This window comes from Gobius niger (genome assembly GCF_951799975.1).
Source record: "Gobius niger genome assembly, chromosome: 6".
Lineage (NCBI taxonomy): Eukaryota > Metazoa > Chordata > Actinopteri > Gobiiformes > Gobiidae > Gobius > Gobius niger.
The window spans coordinates 38,044,344-38,065,877 of NC_136857.1; the positions used below are offsets into that span (position 1 = coordinate 38,044,344).

A 21,534-nucleotide genomic window follows, 5' to 3' on the forward strand; every position below is an offset into this window, starting at 1 on the left:
TTTCAGAGACTAATTTGGCCCAAAACCTGAAAACTGAAAATAATGAGTTTTGCCTGAAGCAGGTTCGGTTCCCATTCAAATCCATTCTTTGATTTCTCACTGCAGAAACAGCAAACACACAGGAGCATGTTTTGTACTGATGGCAACAGTATAGTCCAAAATGTTCGCAGTGTACCTTTAAAATGGAACTACGGTCAAAAACCTTTGTGACGATCCGGGAACTTTCGTATTTTCGTGTCATTCTGTTACATTTAGTCTATTGTCTCTCATGTGGGTAAAGCCAAACTGGAGAAAATGTTTCATTTAAACATGTAAATGCATTTATAACTGGAGTTACTTAATTGTACTGACTGTGTTGTTTTCCTCGTCTCTTAAGTGAAACACGTCACACGGACACGACAGTTAAACATTTCTTCATAATCCTGATTCTTCAGACAAATATTCAGTGTCTTTCCTCATTTCACTTCTCTTTTCTATTGATCAACGGGGGCGGAGACAAAAGTCTGAAGCCCATCCTCCACCTGCAGACAACGAGAGCCTCAGATCAGCAGCGTCTCGTTCAGATATCGTTCATTTAAAGTTTATCCTAAATAAAAGTCCTTCACCTCCTGCTCTGTTTCCTTTTCTCCAGAGACATCATTCTTCACCAGAGGAAACTTTCCCACTTGTTTGTTTTGTGAGATAAAACACGTCCTTTTAAATCATGAGTTGTTCTGTGAGAGCATCAAACATGAGCTCTATTTTAGGGGCGATACAGAACTTTAATAGTTTCAGTCATAGTTTATTTGTTCAGATCTAAAGAGGAGAGAGGAGGAGGGGGCAGACTCGTATCCAATCACCTGAGCGTGAGGACAGGTGGGCGTTTCCCATCATGCACTTGGGCCGTGGAGAGATGCAGCGGCTGATCAGGTCGGCCGGCACCGAGAGTCTGCAGTCGGCTGTAAACCTGCGTCTGTCTGGCTCAGCTCGAACACAGCGAGTAACTCCAAGTTCCTCCTCCTCCTGCTCCTGCTCCTGCTCCTGCTCCTCCTGCTCCTCCTCCTGCTCCTCCTCCTGCTCCTGCTCCTCCTGCTCCTCCTCCTGCTCCTCCTGCTCCTGCTCCTCCTCCTGCTCCTCCTCCTCCTCCTCCTCCTGCTCCTCCTGCTCCTCCCACAGCTGCAGACCCCTTCCTTATAAGATCAGAGGTCTCTTCTCTCTTCATTTCACCTGATCTTCAGCCTGTGACTGAGGAACATCTGCAGATCTCGTCTCCAAACCGGCTTCTACTGATCCAACGGTGAGTCTGCCTGTACCCACTTCTGGTGGTCACTTTAACTTGTAAATCATTAAGAATATGTTTTTGGTTAACTTAATCTGCACGCACTCGATGTCTCTATCTTCATCCAGTCCTGTGTTTCGGTGGGAAATGTCTGGAGTGTCATGAGTGCTGTGGGCGATTTCACAGGAAATATTAAAACTCTAAGTTTACATAGAGTCTGACTCCGTAAGATCAATTTAAACACAGTTAAACAGTTAAGTTTAAAATATTAAAGTATCAAAAAGGTCTCGCCAGCGTGTTCGTTGATCCCAAGGTCTGAGGAGAAACCGCCAGAATTCAGGAGCTTTAGTCAAAGAAGATTTATTCCCTATAACAATTACAATTTCTAAACACAGGTTATCTGAATGCTAAAGTCCCTGTACTTTACTAACAATATACACACGGTGCTCGAACGGGGCGTCCCGGGGAAACGGCACCGTCTCACTGCGCTCTTACAAACATATATCAGAAAAAATGTGACGTTCACAAAGAGATAGAAGATGAGCTCGGGCCGAGGTCAGCAGGTCCTTCCTGTCGCCTTATATGGAGTTATTTTTCACAGCTCCGGTGAGGGCACCGAACGTCTCCACAGGTTTGAGCAAAAGAATTCTAGAGCAAGAAATGTGGTATTGTTACAGCAATGTGCGGGTGAAAAGATTGGTTTCCCTGAAACTTAAAGGAACAGGCCACCGTTTTTCCATACTGAGATATGTTCTTACCTGAGCTGTGACGAGTTCTTTAGGACCTGTCTGATCTTCCCCCGTGCCTTCAATCACGTAAACACAGCGCAGACGGCGTTAGCATTTAGCCTCTCCCTCTCTCCTCTATAGCTCCAAAACAGGTCAAGATAGAAGCTACCAAGCTCTTCTACGTTTTCCCTATTTAAATATGGTTACATGAAGTGTTCGACTACAAAGTATAATTACACACAATTAAACAAGCTTCTATTGACGGAAGTGAGCGTGGGGAAGTCTTTAGGAGTTACTGCGCGGACGTTTTGCTCCTGTATCATTACGCCTCACAATATAGTCCCCCTTTTTATCTGCTTATAAAATCGACATGTTACATTTCTGTGTAAATATACTTTGCATGAAAACACTTCACGTAACTTTATTTAAATAGGGAACACGTGGAAGAGCTTGGTAGCTTCTATCTTGACCAGTTTTGGAGCTATAGAGGAGAGAGCTTCTCTCCCAGAATCCGCCCCGGCTCCATATTCAGACAGATGACCTTCTGTGTCCACTCTGTCCTGTCGCTGATGCTGAGTTCACGTGCTTTCTGTCGCTCGTGCAGTTCTGACGATGAAGTGAAACTCTCCCAGTCGCTCACAGTCTGACTCTCTCCACAGATGATGAAGACGTCCAGAGGAGTCATCGTCTTCTGTCTGCTGACCGTTCTCTCAGTGAGCTGTGAGCGAGTCTTTAAAGAGCTCAATTCAATCAATGACTTAAAAGAGGTTTTTAAAGACCAGTCCGTGCCTCGACACGCCCTCATCCTGCTGTTCTGGTTTGCCAACGAAGTCACCCTCGACAACAACGATGCTTTGTGTATCGGCTTTAACCCGAGGAGGCAGTACGGCTCTCATCCCTACGGAAACTTTGACGGTTTGCTGCGCACAGTTCCTGAGTTTTCCAAATACTTTACCGTGGGCAATCTTTATACGAAGACTGCTGGGAGATTTCCAGTTTCCATTCGTGAGATGCAGTTTGAGGTGGACGAACCAAACATGGATCGCATCATTATGTGTGTCCGTGAAGAGAAAACACAGAACTCTACTTCACGACCCGTCAGCCAAGTGTTTCTCACCCAACACTTCAGCCAAAACAAGAGTCTGGGCACGGAGTATGACCCTGACCACACCTACATCATAACCAACAACCTGCTCCAGCAGCTCAGAATGTTTTCATCCGACTATAACTCACCAAGGCTGGAGCAGCTTCGAGACCAGTTCAACAACAACATTGAGGACAGTCAGCTCAGTAACCTCAGAAACACACTGGGAGGCGACGCGCGCCTCGGCCTGCTCTACTTGATTGTAATGCCAGAATCTTACCCAGAAGCTTCCAGTAAATTATTGAATTGCCGCAGGGAAAACGCTCGTATGAAAAGGGATTTAGCCTTGAGAATCAGATGTGAGTGGCAGAATTGTGGACTTGAAGTGCAAGCAGGAGATAACGGAAATGCCAGGATTTCCTGGAGAGATGTTACTGAGGAGCAGATAAACGCTGGGATCGTTCTTGGACTTTATAGAAATGAGAACGACATAGGTAACGCTCTCGAATATAAGAACATTTGGAGCCGTCAAGGCAGTTACGACACCGCGGTGCTGCTGAATGAGGGCCTTCAGGTCAGGCTGCGCAAAGCTAATTCGCCTTTACGAGGATATGGGGATGAAATTTGCAGAGGCAAAGAATTTAAAATCTCAGAGCCTGTTTCAGTCAAAGGCGGCACTAAGCTGCAGCTGTTTGTAAAAGATGGCTACGCTTGTTTTCGGCTGCTTAAACCTCGTACAGAAACTGGAGCTTATCACTTTGATCATGCTTTTGATAAATCCTGGGTTGGGCTGTACGCAGATAGTGAGGCATCAACAACAGATTACTTATCCAGGCAGTGGCAGTGGGTAACGAAGTTTAACAAAGGCCCAGACTCTGGTGATTACGATACCTTTGAGTACTGCACAGGCACCACGGCCACTCAGGGTCTGCAGGCACGATTTATGATAGAAGACTATACGGAGCAGGCGCAGAGTCCAGGGCCGACACGGCTGACCCCTCGTGTAATCGCATGTGGTTTTAATCCATCAGATTTAAAATAGGTTTTATTGCCATGGTTTGAGAACAGGTTCACAAACGAGACCTTTTTCTCAAGACAATCGTGCAACAGAAAATATATGACATAGAATTTAGATGAAAAAACCAACAAAATAAAAGGTAAAATATGATCAACAATTTGACATAAAACAACAGCGTGATGGTGTTCACAGATGTGCAGGTGTGTTCAGTGTCAGCAGTGGATCTAAGTGTGGACAGACACATAGTGATGAAGAGTTACTGGCTCTTGTTATTGTTCATGAGTCTGACGGCCGAGGGGAAAACTGTTCAACACTCCTCCCCTTTTCCCTCTTTTTAGCCGTTTTCTGACTTTAAACATACTTCATCACACACAAATAAAGTCAAGTCAAAATCGGGTCCATGTGGATGTTTTTTTCACAGTAGATTGTTCAGTAGAAGCGAAAAAACCAAACCAACCTGCACTTAAGCTAACGCTAGCATAAGTAGCATGAAGCTAATGTTAGTTTTTAAGTATTTATGGGCTGTTGAATGACTCTCCATTTCTCTGGATCTTTATTTAATCGTAAAAATATAACCAGTCCACAAAGTCCAGTCTATTAAACTGCAAATGAAAGATGTTATGTTCTCTTAGTTGTTTGTACATGATCCTTTTTCTCTTCTTCTTTGATTACACATTTGTCCTGAGTGTTTCTTAACAAGTGAATGTTTTTATTGTGAGATCAATAAAGTTATGGTCTGTCCCCAGTTTCACCTGTTTTTATGAACACTATGACTGAGTTACTGTTCGTGGAGGTCAAAACTCCTTCAGGGTTAGTTCTGGGTAACGTGACATTTTCTTCAATACTGGTACTTTAACATCGATACTTGGTTTTCGATATCGATACTTGAACGATGCTTCTTTTTCGATCCTATATTAATGAAACGATCGTCATCTAGAACCAGAAAACAGAACTGATCTGCACATTTACATCACGTTCATCTCCAGTGTCAAGATACGTGTGAAAAATGGGGGATAATTTGGGGGAAAATGCGGGAAAATTGGGGGAAAATGGTAAATAAATTGGGCAAAAAATTGGAATAAAAACAAGGTGGAACAGGGAAAATATTAATAGTAAAAAAATGAGCAACAATGCAGGGGGAAAATGAGAAATAATTGGGGCAAAAACATTTGTTATTGTTTTTTTTTTAAATTGGAAGAAAAAGGGGAAAACATTGGGCTATAAAATAAGTAAAAAAAATGGGCGAAAATGAAGAGATTTGTTTTTATTGCTTTAACCTCTTAATCCCTTCTGAAAAAAATGTCCAAATAGCAACACGAATTAGGCCAAAACAAGGGATTAAAACACAACGAAAGAGCGACAAAAAGCGCTGAAAATAAGCTGTGGAAAAAAATGTCACTCAAGGGACGATAACGCGGCAACAACGTGAGGAAAAAGCTCCATTTAGATCAGCTTTGTTGGTCTTAGCTTTCAAATGAGGCGCTGCTCTGACCTATTGGCTGGGACCTTATGGATTTGGGTAAAGCTGAACTGGAGAAGACAGAATTCAAACTTGGATCTAAAGATAAGATTCTTTTTTTTTGTGGATCCAAACTGTATCATTGAACCCAAGCCCAGTTCAGGCCCGTGAAGGTGAACTCTCTCCAGCACGGCTGATGTGTCGTAAACATGTTTTTATTATTTTCTTTCTACGTGCATTATCAGTTTTTCTCATCCCGGACTGAGAGGAGCCTCAGCGGAAATCGCACACGGGTCATTTAAGCAGAATCCAGATTATCTACCGCGCTTTCCCAGGACAGATAATTATGTATATTTACTCTTTCATAATGGTTCTTGTCACGTGATTTAACAGCGACATAACTTTTAGACATTTCACCATACACATGAAGTTTAAATTAAATATATTCATGTTTCTGGTAGGGCTGTGCAATTAATCGAAATTCGATTACGATTTTGATTACACTAAACGATTAAAAAATTAGCATAATAAAAAAAAAAAGCTTTTTTTTTTCTTGCATTATTTCACGGCGCTGGGATTATTTTCCCTTCGCTTGCTTTTGCCTGACATAAAAACAAACAGCGCTGTGTGATGATGTCATCAGGCCGCGCTGCTCAGTTTGCTTGCGCAGGTGTGAGGGCTGGCCAGCAGGGAGCAGGTGTGAAACAGAGACCTCTCCTTAATCGAGGCAAACCTGAAATCATTTGTACTTTTATGACTGTACAGAAAACAGAAAATATTCAGCAGTTTTTTTTATTAATAAATATATAAATAAAGTAAAGACTTTTTTTTAAAGGCAACAAATAATCGTTTTAATAATCGTGATTTCAATTATGACAAAAATAATCGTGATTATTATTTTTTCAATAATCGAGCAGCCCTAGTTTCTGGTCCAAAACGAGGCACAATGTTGAAAAGATTAAGGGGCAGATACTTGTGCAGCCCACTGTGTCCAAGGATAAATAAATAAAGCTCATAGTTTGGAAGAACAGTTTATTTCATTTAATCTGTGAACAGTAACAGCAGAAAATAAAGACAAAACCAAAAGTCTGAAATCTCAAATCATATTTACAAAAACTGATGTGACATGTTATTGTTGAGAACCTTTTCTTTCAAATCTCACTGAACTTTCCCAAAAGCACAAAAAGAATGAAGAAAAACTGGACCAACAGAAACTGGAGCTCGTCTCCGGTTCACTCGTCTCGGTTTCTCCGCCGTCGATCGCCGTAAATCAAGGACAAGTGTCGTGACTAGAGGTCGACTAATATGGGTTTTTCTAAGGCCGACGCCAATGCCGATTTTTAGGGATGTTTAAAGCAGCACTAAGTGACGTGTTTACCTTAATAAATCCTCTCCGTCGTCCCTGTGGGGGTAATACAAGTGTTTATGGGATGATTGGAGGGTCTTTCATCTCCCCCTGGTGTCTCTGGCCAGTAAAAAACATGTTTGCAACTTGACTGCCACCAGTCCGGAGCCACCAATACACACTAATGGAATCACGAAGAAGAAGCTAACATGCTAACGGGCAAAGCTAACTGCGGGCTAACGTCACTTTAAACAGTATTTACAGCCAAGTTTGAGTGAAAACAATTATTTCCATTGTATAATTGGATGTACATTATCCCTCTCTCCCTTCGCCTTTCCTGTCAGTGTAGTATTTACTCTCCAAGACAATTAATAACTTGCTACGACACCTGCAGTTGCACTTATGGCCTCTAGGTGCAAGAGTTACTTAGTACTGCTTTAAGGACTGATGCCGATATGCTCCGCTCATATATTTCATTCAATCATAGTTTCTGTCCCAGCCTTGATTGGTTGCCGTTAGCATTAGAGCAAACTGCTGTTAGCATTAGCATGCTGTTGCTAATTGTGGCATTTTGCGCGGCGATCAAAAATACAATAGCGGAGGTTAAAACTAACGTAGCGATGGAATTCCCCAGGTTTTGTGCTTCAAAATGGCATACAGCATGCCCATATAGAGTTCAGGAAATTCCACAGTTACCATGGAGAACCGCCATCTTTGCAGCTGTTAGCATACATTTCCATTGACTAACATTAGCTAAAAACAGTATAAAAAGCCGTGAACAGCTCCGTTAGCTGCTGAGTCACTGCTAGTAAATACATCTAACTCACTGTGGTGTCCAAATGTTTAAAAGTGAACAATAACTCTTACTAACTCTTATAACTTTTAAAATCTCCATTAGTTTATTATTGGTGCTAATCCCATGATGCTTAGCGGTATGACATCACATTCCCCAACTCTATTCACGTGGGTTTAGTGGATCTAACGAACGTTAGTCAAACTTGTAGCTAACTCTGCCCCCTGAGGCCCAGGAAGTTGTGGGAGGACTCGTTTTAAAGCCCTGACTGAGCTCTTTCCAAACAAACATGGGACGTCCTGGAGATATCTGCTTTTATCAGCGATAGATCGGCCAATATTGTAAAATCCGATATGTCGGTCGACCTCTGATCGTGACAGGCATGCAAAGGACAGAATTAACAATATCATTGCATTGTTTACATGACAAATCAAACTAAATCTAATCAAGATTTTCAACATAGGATGAAAAACGAACATTTCATGAACATCTAAGTCTGAATATTCTAATAATAATAATAATAATAATAATAGTAGTAAAAATAACAAAATCCTTTAAAAGATGCTTAACTATTTCGTGCATGACCGTATCATTATTGTCTGTGGTAACTATAGCCTGCATTAAAAACAGCGGCTCATTTTACCCCCAGAGTCGGGGAAGTTGAACCAGATCTTGGGGTAAATTGAACCATCAGATTTAAAGGTGAAATTAATACTTATCATGAAGCCTCTTTTTTTTTTTTTTTACAATTAAGTGTTTCCCATTAGCAATTTTATTCCAAAAAAATGTTATAACAAGTCATTTTCTTTTCATGTGCTCCTTCTGCAGATTATGACATTTTGTATCTAAAAAAATCCCAAATAATTGAATGTAATATCTAACTTTACTTTGCTTGTCTCTACTAGACCCAAAGCCACCAAGAAACAAAAACTATAGAATTGTGCCTTCAAATGTTCTGTAATTTGTCATTCATTGTTTCTTATGGGGCAGAGGTTCAATTCACGTTTTTGGGTCAATTTACCCCATTAGAGAGAGTTGCGTTTATTTAAAGGAACAGGCCACCGTTTTTCCATACTGAGATCTGTTCTTACCTGAGCTTAGACGAGTTCATGTGTATCTGGTTTTCACGCGTGTCCTCAGTCACGTAAACACAGCACAGACGGCGTTAGCATTTAGCCTCTCCTCCTCTATAGCTCCAAACCAGGTGAAGATAGAAGCTACCAAGCTCTTCCACGTTTTCCCTATTTAAATATGGTTACGTGAAGTGTTACACGATAAAGTATAATTACACACAATTAAACCATGTGGATTTTCTAAGCGGATAAAGAGGGAACTAAAGAGGGAAGACCAGACAGGTACAAATGAACTCGTCTAAGCTAGTTTTTACATATGTCAGTATGTAAAAACGGTGGCCCATTCCTTTTAGAAGAAATCTTATGCTTTTAACTTAACCCCTTAACTCCCACCTGAACCGAGCACATTTTCTCCAGTTTGGCTTTACCCCAATCCAAAAGCTTCTGGAGAAAAGCTGTGAAAATAGCAACAAAACTGAGACGAAAACAGTGATGGAAATGTGACAAAAAGTGACGAAAAATGGATGAAAAAGTGGCAAAAATGTCACAAGAAATTAAGAAAAAATGGATGAAAAATGACAAAAATGTGACAAAAAATGAACGAAAAAATTAAAAAAAAATTGACAAAAAAGTTACAAAAATGAGTTGAATACCCAACAAAAAAATGATGGAAAAAAAAATCTGATGACGTGAGGAAAAAGATCCTCTCGGTTCAGGCGGGAGTTAAGAGGTTAAAAACCAACCAACGTCAGGGAAAAAACTTGACCTGCATGTTTTTGTTTGTTTGTGACTATTGTTTTGGGATCAGGCCAAAAACGTACTCTAAAAAGTGAGAAAATTTTTATTTCTGTCAAATTCAAATCGTGTAAATATTAAATCTATAATCTCACATTGAGAAAAAAATATATTTTCAAAATATAAGGGTGGTTCATCTTGCCCCACTCTCCACTACCCCACGATTTTGAAGAGGTTTTTAATGCAGGCTACTAGTTACCATAGACATGCACTAGCCTAGCACTAGCCTAGCACTAGCCTAGCACTAGCCTACCGTCACTTAACTCTTCAAATATAAGGATTGCATGAATTAAAATATATATATCTCCAGAAATCAACAACACTCTGGATAACTAGGAAATCAGCCACATGTCAAAAATCCTGAAATATCCCTTTAAGAGGTTCAAGAACAGAAACCTCCTACGTCCACTTGTATCGCGTCTTCGTGATTTGTCCTTTGGGCCTGTAGGGAATGCCGGTGTGGTTGGACATGTGCCAGTCCAGCTCCCACTTCCTCTTGAAGCTGTCGTCACAGCGCGAGCACTGGTAGGTCCTCTTCCCCGTGTGCTGGTACATGTGCTTCCTCAGGTTGTAGGCGCTCTTGAAAAACATCTTGCAGACGGGGCATTTGAACCTCTCATCATTTTTCTTCTTCTGCGTTTTGCTTTTCCCCGGGGTCTTAGTGCCGGGATTGGCTGCGGCGGCGTCGCCCTGAAGCGTCCGCTCCCCCGTGTGCAGCATCATGTGAACCCGAAGCTTCTCCTCATTGGGGCAAATCTTACTACAAAACGAACAGCCGTGAAGGGTCATGTGACTCTTCAACTGGCACAGCCGCGCAAAAGTCATGTGACAAAACGAGCACACGAGTGTTCTGGCCTGAGTCTCGGGAGTCGCTCCATCGTCGTCGTTTTCTTCTTCCTCGTTCAGCGGGACAGTCCAGTCCTGAACATCCTCTTCCATGTCATTATTATCTGAAAAGTATGCATTCACGTTCACGTACTGATCCATATGTAACTCCCACCGCGGCTCTGAGTTCTGTAACTCCCACCGCGGCTCTGAGGGCTCGCCCGGCTCCTCGCCCGGCTCCTCGCCCGGCTCCTCGCCCGGCTCCTCGCCCGGCTCCTCGCCCGGCTCCTCGCCCGGCTCCTCTCCGGGCAGAGGGATGGGCAGCTCGTCCGGATCCTCCTCTTTGACCGTGACACGTGGAGCTTCATGGATTTGTGAACCGTCGAGCTGTTCCTGCTTCAAATCAGGAACCGTTCCTTCTGAGGGAAACAAAACAACAAACACAGAAACAATGAATTAGGGATGTACAGATCCAACATTTAGCATCGGCGCTGGTAGCCGATCCGGGCATTTTGAGAGTATCGGATTGGATCGGCTTTAATGACTGGACGGGTCAGATACAAGACGGCCGTGAATCTGCGGTCATGGATCTGCAGCGGCTCCAGCCTGCAGGTTCACCGCACCGCAATGCTTCATGGTTTATCGCAGCACATTCGTAAACCTGCAGATCCAGGACCACAGATTGCAAAAGCTGAGGTTACTCTGACTGCAATGAAGAAAATAATAAAGCGAATTGTGGACTAAAAGCTCCAGGCCACAGCGAGAGTTTGAACACCGTGCTGCCGGGAGAGGCTTGTCAACAGTGCCGAGTCTGGTGCGACTTATACTGCGGAACGACTTATAGTCCGGGAATACGGTAAATAATTTCCTACATCAGAAAACAAATCAGATCAACTTTACAAACGGGGCTGTTTTGTAATAAGTTCAAAACATGATCATGTTTTCTCTTCTTTGTTTAATAAAATTGCATTTTCTAACACTTGTTAATGTTGCAACTACTTCTTAAAAGAGATGCACCGATCCAGCTTTTTTTTCTAAAGATGCTGATACTTTGAGTATCTGCCAATATCCGATATCTACCGATACCAGGATACTTTCTTAAAAGTAGCTTTCTCTGAGTGAAATATTGAATGAACTCTTTTCTCCATTTTAAGATCAGTCTTATTTTATTACAGATGTTACAGATCAATTAGTAATTATATGTATTGATAAACTAATGGATGAACATTACACAGGGATCACTGGACTTTTCTACACTAAACATTCTTGTGTGAATGACAGGCTTTAGGTCACATTAATATAAACAACTCGAAGTGTCTGATCATTACAAATATGGTTTATCAGTTATTTCTTAAACTAAAATATCAACACTTGGCTTCAGCAGAGGTCGATTTTATTGTATTAGCCTTCTTTAGGTATTTCTATCTGAGTTTTTGTCCCAGCGTTGATTAGTTTTCGCTAGCATTAGCGCCCGCTAGCTTTAGCACCCGCTAGCTTTAGCACCCACTAGCTTAAGTTAAAACTAACTCAGCGGTTGAATTCTCCTGGTTCTTATGTCCATATACACTCAGATTCAGGTGGCAAACGTTTTTAAGCTGTTGAGCCAAAACTGGTATCGGCTCTGGTTATATTCACAGTCGATTTCGTATTTTTCCCAGTTTTTAATTTTTAATACTTGTCCAACTAATTGCAATTAATTTTGACAGCCCTAATTTATTTGCTAACATGAATGACTATGAGAGAGTTTTTAGCCTACAGCCATTACCAGGCTTTTAAAACCTGCCCATGTTCATGTGTAACATGTTAAAAAAAAGTTAAAATAATTGCGTAAAGCATCTTACATTAAACATTTCTTAAAGGAATAGGCCACCGTTTTTACATACTAAGATATGTTCTTACCTCACTTTAGACGTGTTAATATATAGGGATGGTCCGATATGAAAATTTTCTGCCGATACCGATATCCGATATTTGCCTCTCTGGTGTGGCCGATATCCGATATTTGCCGATATTTATTTCAACGTTAAAAATCAATAGAAAGGCTTACTCAAATGTGGTAAAGTTTGTAAATTGTTCCATTATAGGAATGTCTTATGCTTATGCCTGGGACACATCTCACACACCAGGATGAAACAATCCTTTTTATTAGAAAAATACTAAAAAGACCAATTGCAATGTTGGAGTGAAATGTCATTTTGTTTTTGGCTAAATATTTACTCAGACCTACTTATTATTATACTTTCACCCATGTCCTCTATTAATGGAAAACACTGACACTGGGAATATGCTAGGCTACTATTTATTGCATTTTTATTTAAACATGTAGCCTACCATGTTATTTAAGCTACATGTTTTAACTTTAAACAAATCTGATAAAAGACACACAGCTCTGTATGAAGCTTTGGAGTTGGAAATATCATAATGTCACTTTAACAGCACCTTATACTGAACTTATGAGGCCAGACTGAAGATTTAGAGTTGGTTTAGAGCTGGCAAAAAGCAAACAGTAGATTTACAAGACTAGCATGAGCTTTGATCTGCTTTGTTTTCAATGATAAATGCGCAAACGATCGCAAATGCGTCTAATTAAATATGCACGAAAATGCGACATAACGCCTCGTTTTCACAGGTCATTAACATGACAAAGGTGGGCAGAGTAAACGTCAATACAGACATTATCATCACTGTAGTGAGACCTACATGATGACAGAAAGGTCATGTTTACGTGTCGTAGCCTTTAGCCTGTTAGCAGCTATGCTAGCGCTAACAAACAAAGTTATAAATCTGGCGTCAGGACGGTCAGGACGGAGAAACTTTTGCAAAACTCACCTCAGATGTAGCGACAAATAATCCATCAGAAAATGACTCCTGTTAATCCTGACTCAGAATAATGTCCATGGAGGCAGTTTTAGTCCAGTTTGTTGCAGCAGCAACTTGTGGCTCTGTATCTCTGTGGTGTCCAAGTGTCCGCTCCACTTTGTTTAAACTTAGTAAAAACATATTTTCTTTTGGAGATGTGTGAATTTATGCTGGAGGTTCTTTATTTTTAGGAGCCACTGTTTATTTGAGATAATTTGAATAAATTGTTGCCCCAGTCAGGTCAGTGCAGCCCGTCTACACCGCTGCTGCTTTCAGGCGCGCTATGACATTACGGTGTAGTAAATATTTCAAAGAAAAAAAAAATATCGGCCGATATTTTCCCATATCGGACCGATACCGATATGGGAAAAAAGGACAAATATCGGCCGATAATATCGGCGGCGCCGATATATCGGCCATCCCTATTAATATATCCCCGTCTGGTCTTTGTCCGTGCGCTCTGTCACGCAAACGGAGCACATACGCAGCCTCTCCCACATGTCACATAGCTCCAAAAAAGCTCACGATAGAAGCTACCAAGCTCTTCCACGTGTTTCCTATTTAAATAAAGTTACGTGAAGTGTTTTCATGCGAAGTATATTTACCCAGAAATGTAGCGTGTCGATTTTATAAGCAGATAAAAAGGGGGACTATATTGTGAGGCGTAATGATACGAGGAGTAAAACGTCCGCGCAGTAACTCCTAAAGGTTATTGACGGAAGTGAGCGGGGGAAGTCTTTAGGAGTTACTACGCGGACGTTTTACTCCTCGTATCATTACGCCTCACAATATAGTCCCCCTTTTTATCTGCTTATAAAATCGACACGCTACATTTCTGGGTAAATATACTTCGCATGAAAACACTTCACGTAACTTTATTTAAATAGGGAACACGTGGAAGAGCTTGGTAGCTTCTATCGTGAGCTTTTTCGGAGCTATGTGACATGTGGGAGAGGCTGCGTATGTGTGAGCGCGCGGACAAAGACCAGACGGGGATATATTAACACGTCTAAAGTGAGCTAAGAACATATCTTAGTATGTAAAAACGGTGGCCTATTCCTTTAAAGGGATATTTCAGGAGATAAATATATATTTTTAATTCATGCAGTTCTTATATTTGAAGAGTTTAGTAGTGCTAGGTTAGCGCTAGGCTAGTGCATGTCTATGGTAACTAGTAGCCTGCATTAAAAACCTCTCCTAAACCATGGGCTCGTCCTCCAAACGTTGCCATATCTGATTTGTAGAGGCTCCTTTGTGAATTCCACGTGCAGTAAAGCGGCCGCAAGTAAACAAACGACTGTAGATCCGGTCACTGAGCAGATCACTCCGCCGCTGCGGAGCTACAACCAGGAAGCTGCTGCAGCTCAAATATAAGTTATTTTAAATACAAAATGATTCAGTCACAGACATTTATATGGGTCGTCTGGTGTTATAAGTGATTTGCCTCAGGTGCACTGTGCTCGGGTTAATGCAGGCTACTAGTTACCATAGACATGCACTAGCCTAGCACTAGCCTAACACTAGCCTAGCACTAGCCTAGCACTAGCCTAGCACTAGCCTAGCACTAGCCTAGCACCGCTGAACTTTTCAAATATATGAATCTCTGGATAACTAGGAAATGAGGGCCTATGTCAAAAATCCTGAACTATCCCTTTAACCTCTTAACCTCAACATTTTGTCATGTTCAGCTTTACCCAAATCTGACAACTTCTTGAAAAAAATGTCAAAAATTCATCAAAAAATGTCAAAACACGAGGAAAAATTGTAGATTAGTTTTTGAAGGTCTAAGCTTTCAAATCCGGCATTACTCATATCGGCTGTCAGCTCCTGTCAAGAAGTTTTTAGATTTGGGTAAAACCGAAATGGAGGAAATGGTGGGGGTTAAGAGGTTAATGGGGAGGCCTGAGGTTCCTGCCCCTGCTATAGGCCAACATAACGCCTCATTATAAAGCTAAGACCTACAAAGTTGATCTAGTTACTGTGTTGTCTGTGTGTTTTCCCAACGCTGTGTCGTCACTTTTTGGTTCACTCTTTTGTCGCTTTACGGTCATTTTTTCATTGCACTTATGTACTTGCTCACGTCTCACTCTCGTCGCTACTTAGAGGCTTTTAGATTTAGAAAGTGGAGAGAATGTGCTCTGTTCAGGTGGGGGTGAAGGTTTATTTTCTCCTAACGCCAGGTCTGTGGGACGGACCTGTGGCGTGGACTGGTCACATTTTTTGCTGAATTTTTGTCTTTTTATTTTTTGCTGGAATTTTTGTCACTTTTTTGCTGAATTTTTGTCACCTTTTTGCTGAATTTTTTTTTGCTGGATTTTTGTCGCTTTTTTGCTGGATTTTTGTCACTTTTTTCTGGATTTTTGCCTTTTTTTGCTGGATTTTTGTCGCTTTTTTGCTGAATTTCTGTCACTTTTTTGCTGAATTTTTGTCACTTTTTTGCTGGATTTTTGTCACTTTTTTGCTGAATTTTTAGATTTTTTTTTGCTGGATTTTTTTCACTTTTTTGCTGAATTTTTGTCACTTTTTTGCTGAATTTTTTTTTGCTGGATTTTTGTCGCTTTTTTGCTGAATTTTTGTCACTTTTTGCTGAATTTTTGTCACTTTTTTGCTGGAATTTTGTCACTTTTTTGCTGGATTTTTGTCACTTTTTTTGCTGGATTTTGGTCAATTTACATCCTCATTTTCTTCTCGTTTTTGTCACTATTTCGAAGAAGCTTTTAGATTTGGAGAATTTGGAGAACAGGAGAAAACATGTTCAGGTGGGAGTTAAGAGGTTAAGAAGCTACAAAACACTGAAGTTTATTTTCTCCTAACGCCGTGTCTGTGGGACCGACCTGTGGCGTGGACTCTGCGGAGCTTCAGCGCCTCCTCCAGGACCTCCTGTCTCCTCCGGTTCTCCTCTTTGGAGCGACACAGTTCCTCCTCATACTCCAATATCGTCCTCTCCACCAGCTCGAAGATCTCCTCCGCGGCCGCATTCAGCCGCTCCGTCACCAAAGCCCTCAGAGTCTGGCTCCTTTTCGACATGTTTACAAACTGTTTTTAGCTTTAGCTTTAGCACTGAAGCTAACCGGAAGCTAACATAAGTAGAAACAGGTTTAGCTGATGCGCCGCCGTTCGCTCTTCAACTTCAGCGTTTTCACAAAAACATTGAAGATCATTCGTTTAAATTGGCCACTGTATAAAAAAAACGCGCTTTATCGACGTGTTTGGAATAAAATGTGCGGATTACAGTGAAAGACGAAGAGGAAGTCGCTCCGTAATGACGCCGAGGCCAAGAACCGGAAGCACTTTCAAATCATCCAATCACAACGGATTTAAAATTAAAATTAAATATATGATATTTCCCCGAGCGCATTTTCTTCAGTTCGGCTTTATCCAAATCTAAAAGCTTCTGGATTAAGCGTTATCGTCACTCTTTGTCGTATTTTTTGTTGATTTTTTTTGGGGGGGTCTGTTTTATATAATCTTTTGGGTCACTTCTTACTCCTTGTTCAACAGCTTTGTTTATGTTGCTATTTTGACTCTTTTTCTAGAAGTATTTAAATTTGGGTAAAGCCTGGTACAGAGAATATTGCACGTAGGTTTGCAAAGGGCTGATTGCATATGTTACATGTGCCGGACCCAGCACACGGCAGCGTAGTGGATAGAGATGTAGATCGTCTTGTGCTCCTTGTTTTTTCATACTTTGTTCCTTTTGTTTCACGCAATTTATTATTGTGAATGAAAACTAATCTTTCTTTTTTCGCTCAAACAGGTGCTACTCACTGTACTCAAGTAACATTTTCGCTTACTTGAGTAAAATTATTTCAAAGCAACGTTACTCTTTTTTATTTACTCATTTACACAATAAGAAACAATACAAGGTTCACGTAGAATGTAGAATGATCGATAAATCGAGAGCTTTGCCCTCTGACTCAGCTCCCTCTTCACCACGACAGACCGATACAGCGACCGCATCACTGCTGACGCCGCACCGATCCGTCTGTCCATCTCACGCTCCATCCGTCCCTCACTCGTGAACAAGACCCCGAGATACTTGAACTCCTCCACTTGAGGTAAGGACTCCCCACCGACCTGAAGAGGGGAAGCACCTTTTTCCGGTGGAGAACCATGGCCTCAGATTTGGAGGTGCTGATCCCCATCCCGGCCGCTACACACTCGGCTGCAAACCGCCCCAGACAGGCTGAAGGTCCTGGTTCGTTGAAGCCATCAGAACAACATCATCCGCAAACAGCAGAGATGAGATCCTGAGGCTCCCAAACCGGACACCCTCCGGCCCCTGGCTGCGCCTAGAAATTCTGTCCATAAAAGTAATGAACAGAACCGGTGACAAAGGGCAGCCTTGTGGAGACCAACACGCACCGGGAACAGGTCTGACTTACTGCCGGCAATGAACCAAGCTCCTGCTGCTCATACAGGGAACGGACAGCCCTTAGCAGAGGGCCCCGGACCCCATACTCCCGGAGCACCCCCCACAGGGCACCACGAGGGCCCCGGACCCCATACTCCCGGAGCACCCCCACAGGGCACCACGAGGGCCCCGGACCCCATACTCCCGGAGCACCCCCACAGGGCACCACGAGGGCCCCGGACCCCATTCTCCCGGAGCACCCCCCACAGGGCACCACGAGGGCCCCGGACCCCATACTCCCGGAGCACCCCCCACAGGGCACCACAAGGGCCCCGGACCCCATACTCCCGGAGCACCCCCCATAGGGCACCACAAGGGCCCCGGACCCCATACTCCCGGAGCACCCCCCACAGGGCACCACGAGAGCCCCGGACCCCATACTCCCGGAGCACCCCCCATAGGGCACCACAAGGGCCCCGGACCCCATACTCCCGGAGCACCCCCCATAGGGCACCACAAGGGCCCCGGACCCCATACTCCCGGAGCACCCCCCACAGGGCACCACGAGAGCCCCGGACCCCATACTCCCGGAGCACCCCCACAGGGCACCACGAGGGACACGGTCAAACGCTTTCTCCAGATCCACAAAACACATGTGACTGAACCTTCAAGCACCCGATGAAGGGTATAGAGCTGGTCCAGTGTGCCACGACCATGACAAAAAACGCATTGTTCCTCCAAGATCCGAGGTTCGACTAACGGCTGGATTCCTCCTCTCCACCACCCTGGAGTAGACCTTACCGGGGAGGCTGAGGAGTCTGATCCCTCTGTAGCTGGAGCACACCCTCCGATCCCCCTTTTTAAAGAGAGGGACGCGATACTGCAGAGACGTGTCAGCCACGACAGACCTACAACATCCAGAGACTTAAGGTACTCAGGACGAATCTCATCCACCCCCGGAGCCACTGAGGAGCTTTCTAGCCACTTCAGCTTGGGCGATGGGCGAGTCCCCCTCCGAGTCCCCAGCCTCTGCTTCCTCATCAGAAGACGTGATGGTGGGATACTCGAAGTACTCCTTCCACCGCCCGACAACATCCCCAGTCGAGGTCAGCAGCCCCCCACCCGCACTGGAAACAGTGTTGGTGAAGCACTGCTTCCCCCTCCTGAGGTGCCGGATGTGTCTCCATGTCTCCGACCTCCCTTGGAATCTGGGTGAAGCTCTTCCGGAGGTGGGAGTTGAAGACCCCACTGACAGAGGGATCCACCAGACGTTCCCAACAGACTCTCACAGCACGTTTGGGCCTGCCAGGTCTGACCGGCTTCCTCCCCTGCCAGCGGATCCAGCTCACCACCAGCTCAGCCCCTCTCTTCACCCGAGTGTCCGAGACACGCGGCCGGAGGTCAGACGACACAACTACAAAGTCGATCATCGACCTCCTGCCTAGGGTGTCCTGGTGCCACATGCACTTATGGACACCCTTGTGCTCGAACATGGTGTTCGTTATGGACAAACTGTGAATAGCACAGAAGTCCAATAACAGAACACCACTCGGGTTCAGATCGGGGAGGCCGTTCTTCCCAATCACTCCCGTCCCATCTGACTGTCGTTGCCCACGTGGGCGTTGAAGTCCTCCAGTAGAACAACAGAGTCCCCAGTCAGAGCACCACCTAGCGGCCCTCCCAGGGACTCCAAGGCCGGGTACACTGCACCAATGTTGGGCCCATTCGTTCACCGGCCCGTCGTCTCTCCCCGCGGGCAACTCCAGAAAAATGGAGAGTCCAGCCTCTCTCCAGGAGTTGGGATCCAGAACCCAAGCTGTGCGTGGAGGTGAGCCCGACTATATCTAGCCGGTATCTCTCAACCTCCCGCACAAGCTCAGGCTCCTCCCCCCAGTGAAGTGACGATCCATGTCCCGAACGCCAGAAGCTGTGCATGCGGACCAGGTCATGGAGGGACCCGACCCCTAGGGATCCCTCTGACGGTGGTGGGTCCGCAAGAGGGCGGGCCCATGTTGTCCCTTCGGGCTGAGCCCGGCAGAGGCCCGACCACCAGGCGCTGGCATTCGAGCCCAAACCCCAGGCCTGGCTCCATGGTGGAGCCCTGGCAGCGCCAAACCGGGCGACGTCACGGTCCGTGATTGTTATGGGTCTTCTGAACTGCTCTTTTTCTGACCTGATTGCCATGGGAGACCCTACCAGGGGCATAAAGCCCGAGACAACATAGCTCCAAGGATCATTCGGGCACTCAAACAACCCCACCACGTTAAGGTAGCAGTTCTCGGGGGGCAAATTAACAATGAGTATTATTATTAATATATTACTGCATTAATGATGATTTTAGACATGTTTGATTCTTAAATAAATGTTATGACGTGTTAGCAGCAGAGCATAGCGGTTTTTGCCAACGATCTTGCTTCTGCTTTGGATTGCACGTGTCAGAGCTGCAGAAAGGATGCTCTTCCAAACGAGGACAGAAAGTTTAAGTCAGTAAAAATGGCCACGTATAAGGAGTGTTTTCGTCATCCATCTTTTATTGAACAGAAAATTGACATAATAATTATTGACAGTCTCAAACATTCATGAACATAAGTCTAAACATCTCACTTCATCTCCCAAAAAGAAGAATGTTTATCTTCCAAATTATGACTGAAGTTTTGAAATCAGAAAGTACTTAAGCATTGGACATCTGCAACAAGGAGAGACCATCTTTAACTCCAAACGAGAGCAAGAGAATGTAAGTCCAAAACCTAAAACTTCCAAACCACGGTCCAGCAGCAGTGATTGTTTCAAAAACACACAGGTCAAAGGGGTAAGACCACTTGTCGGACTTTATCTCCTAAACTGTCGAACATGTTTAAAGAACAGAAAGCTCCTAAGGCCACTTGTATCGTTTCTTGCTGACTTTGGGCCTGTAGGGAATGCCGTGTTTGGCCATGTGCTGGTCCAGCTCCCACTTCCTCTTGAAGCTGTCGTCACAGCGCGAGCACTGGAAGGGCCTCTTCCCCGTGTGCTGGTACATGTGCTGACTCAGAGTCAAGCTGCCCTTAAACGCCATCTTGCAGACGTGGCATATGAACGGCCTCTCGTCACTGTTCTTCTTTCGCTTTTTGCCTTTCTCCGTGTGCAGCAGCATGTGAACCCTCAGGCTCTCCTCATCGGGGCAAATCTTTTTACAAATCGAACAGCCGTGAAGGGTCATGTGTCTCTTCAATAGGCAAAGCCGCGCAAAAGTCATCTGACAAAACGAGCACACAAGTGTTTTGCCCTGAGTCTGAGTCTGAGTCTGAGTCTCTGGAGTTGCTCCATCATTGTCGTCTTCTTCCTCGTTCAGCGGGACAGTCCAGTCCTGAACGTCCTCCTCCATGTCATTATTATCTGAAAAGTATGCATTCACGTTCACATACTTATCCATAAGTAACTCCCACTGCGGCTCTGAGGTCTGTAACTCCCACCGCGGCTCCTCCGCGGTCAGTAACTCCCACTGCGGCTCCTCCGCGGTCTGTAACTCCCACTGCGGCTCCTCCGCGGTCTGTAACTCCCACTGCGGCTCCTCCGCGGTCTGTAACTCCCACTGCGGCTCTGAGGGCTCGCCCGGCTCCTCGTCCGGCTCCTCTCGGGGCAGAGGGATGGGCAGCTGGTCTGGATTCTCCTCTTTGACCTTGACAGGTGGAGCTCTGTGGACTTGTGAACCGTCGAGCTGTTCCTGCTTCACACCAGGAACCGTTTCTCCTGAGGGAAACAAAATATACACAGAAACAATGAATTGGAATCATTTTTGGTAAATAAACTAAATCATTTCTTGTGTCCAAAATCAAATCAGATCAGCCTATGTGTAATAACTGTTCAAAATGTACTTAAACTGTTGTAGTAGTGCTGCTTCTGTAAACTGGAGTAGTGCTGCTTCTGTAAACTGGAGATGCGCGGGGCGGCTTTTTTTTCTGAC

At 44.1% G+C, this 21,534-nt stretch overlaps 2 protein-coding genes across 7 annotated transcripts in view; one reads left to right on the forward strand and one right to left on the reverse strand.

Annotated features, from left to right (window-relative positions):
- LOC306964228 (uncharacterized protein) overlaps window positions 1–21,534 on the reverse strand; it is a 60,524-nt gene that overhangs the window by 16,914 nt on the left and 22,076 nt on the right. For 2 of the 6 annotated variants that reach the window (XM_079558204.1, XM_079558203.1), the window contains exons 3-4: window positions 20,992–21,320; window positions 9,659–10,558 (exon numbers count right to left, since the gene is read on the reverse strand). The exons of 3 other annotated variants lie outside the window; for them this stretch is intronic. In XM_079558204.1, the coding sequence (XP_079414330.1) occupies window positions 9,953–10,558; window positions 20,992–21,320 (935 nt within the window). In that variant the 3' untranslated portion in view covers window positions 9,659–9,952. Of the gene's footprint in view, window positions 1–9,658; window positions 10,559–16,102; window positions 16,114–20,991; window positions 21,321–21,534 lie in introns of those variants that run through there. One more of the 6 variants, XM_079558200.1, reaches the window with a different exon arrangement.
- LOC306964344 (uncharacterized protein) lies at window positions 1,235–4,112 on the forward strand (the record flags this gene model as incomplete). Its single annotated transcript, XM_079558336.1, has 2 exons — window positions 1,235–1,276; window positions 2,646–4,112. The coding sequence occupies exon 2, from the start codon at window positions 2,646–2,648 to the stop codon at window positions 4,110–4,112; it is 1,467 nt and encodes a 488-aa protein (XP_079414462.1). The 5' UTR covers window positions 1,235–1,276.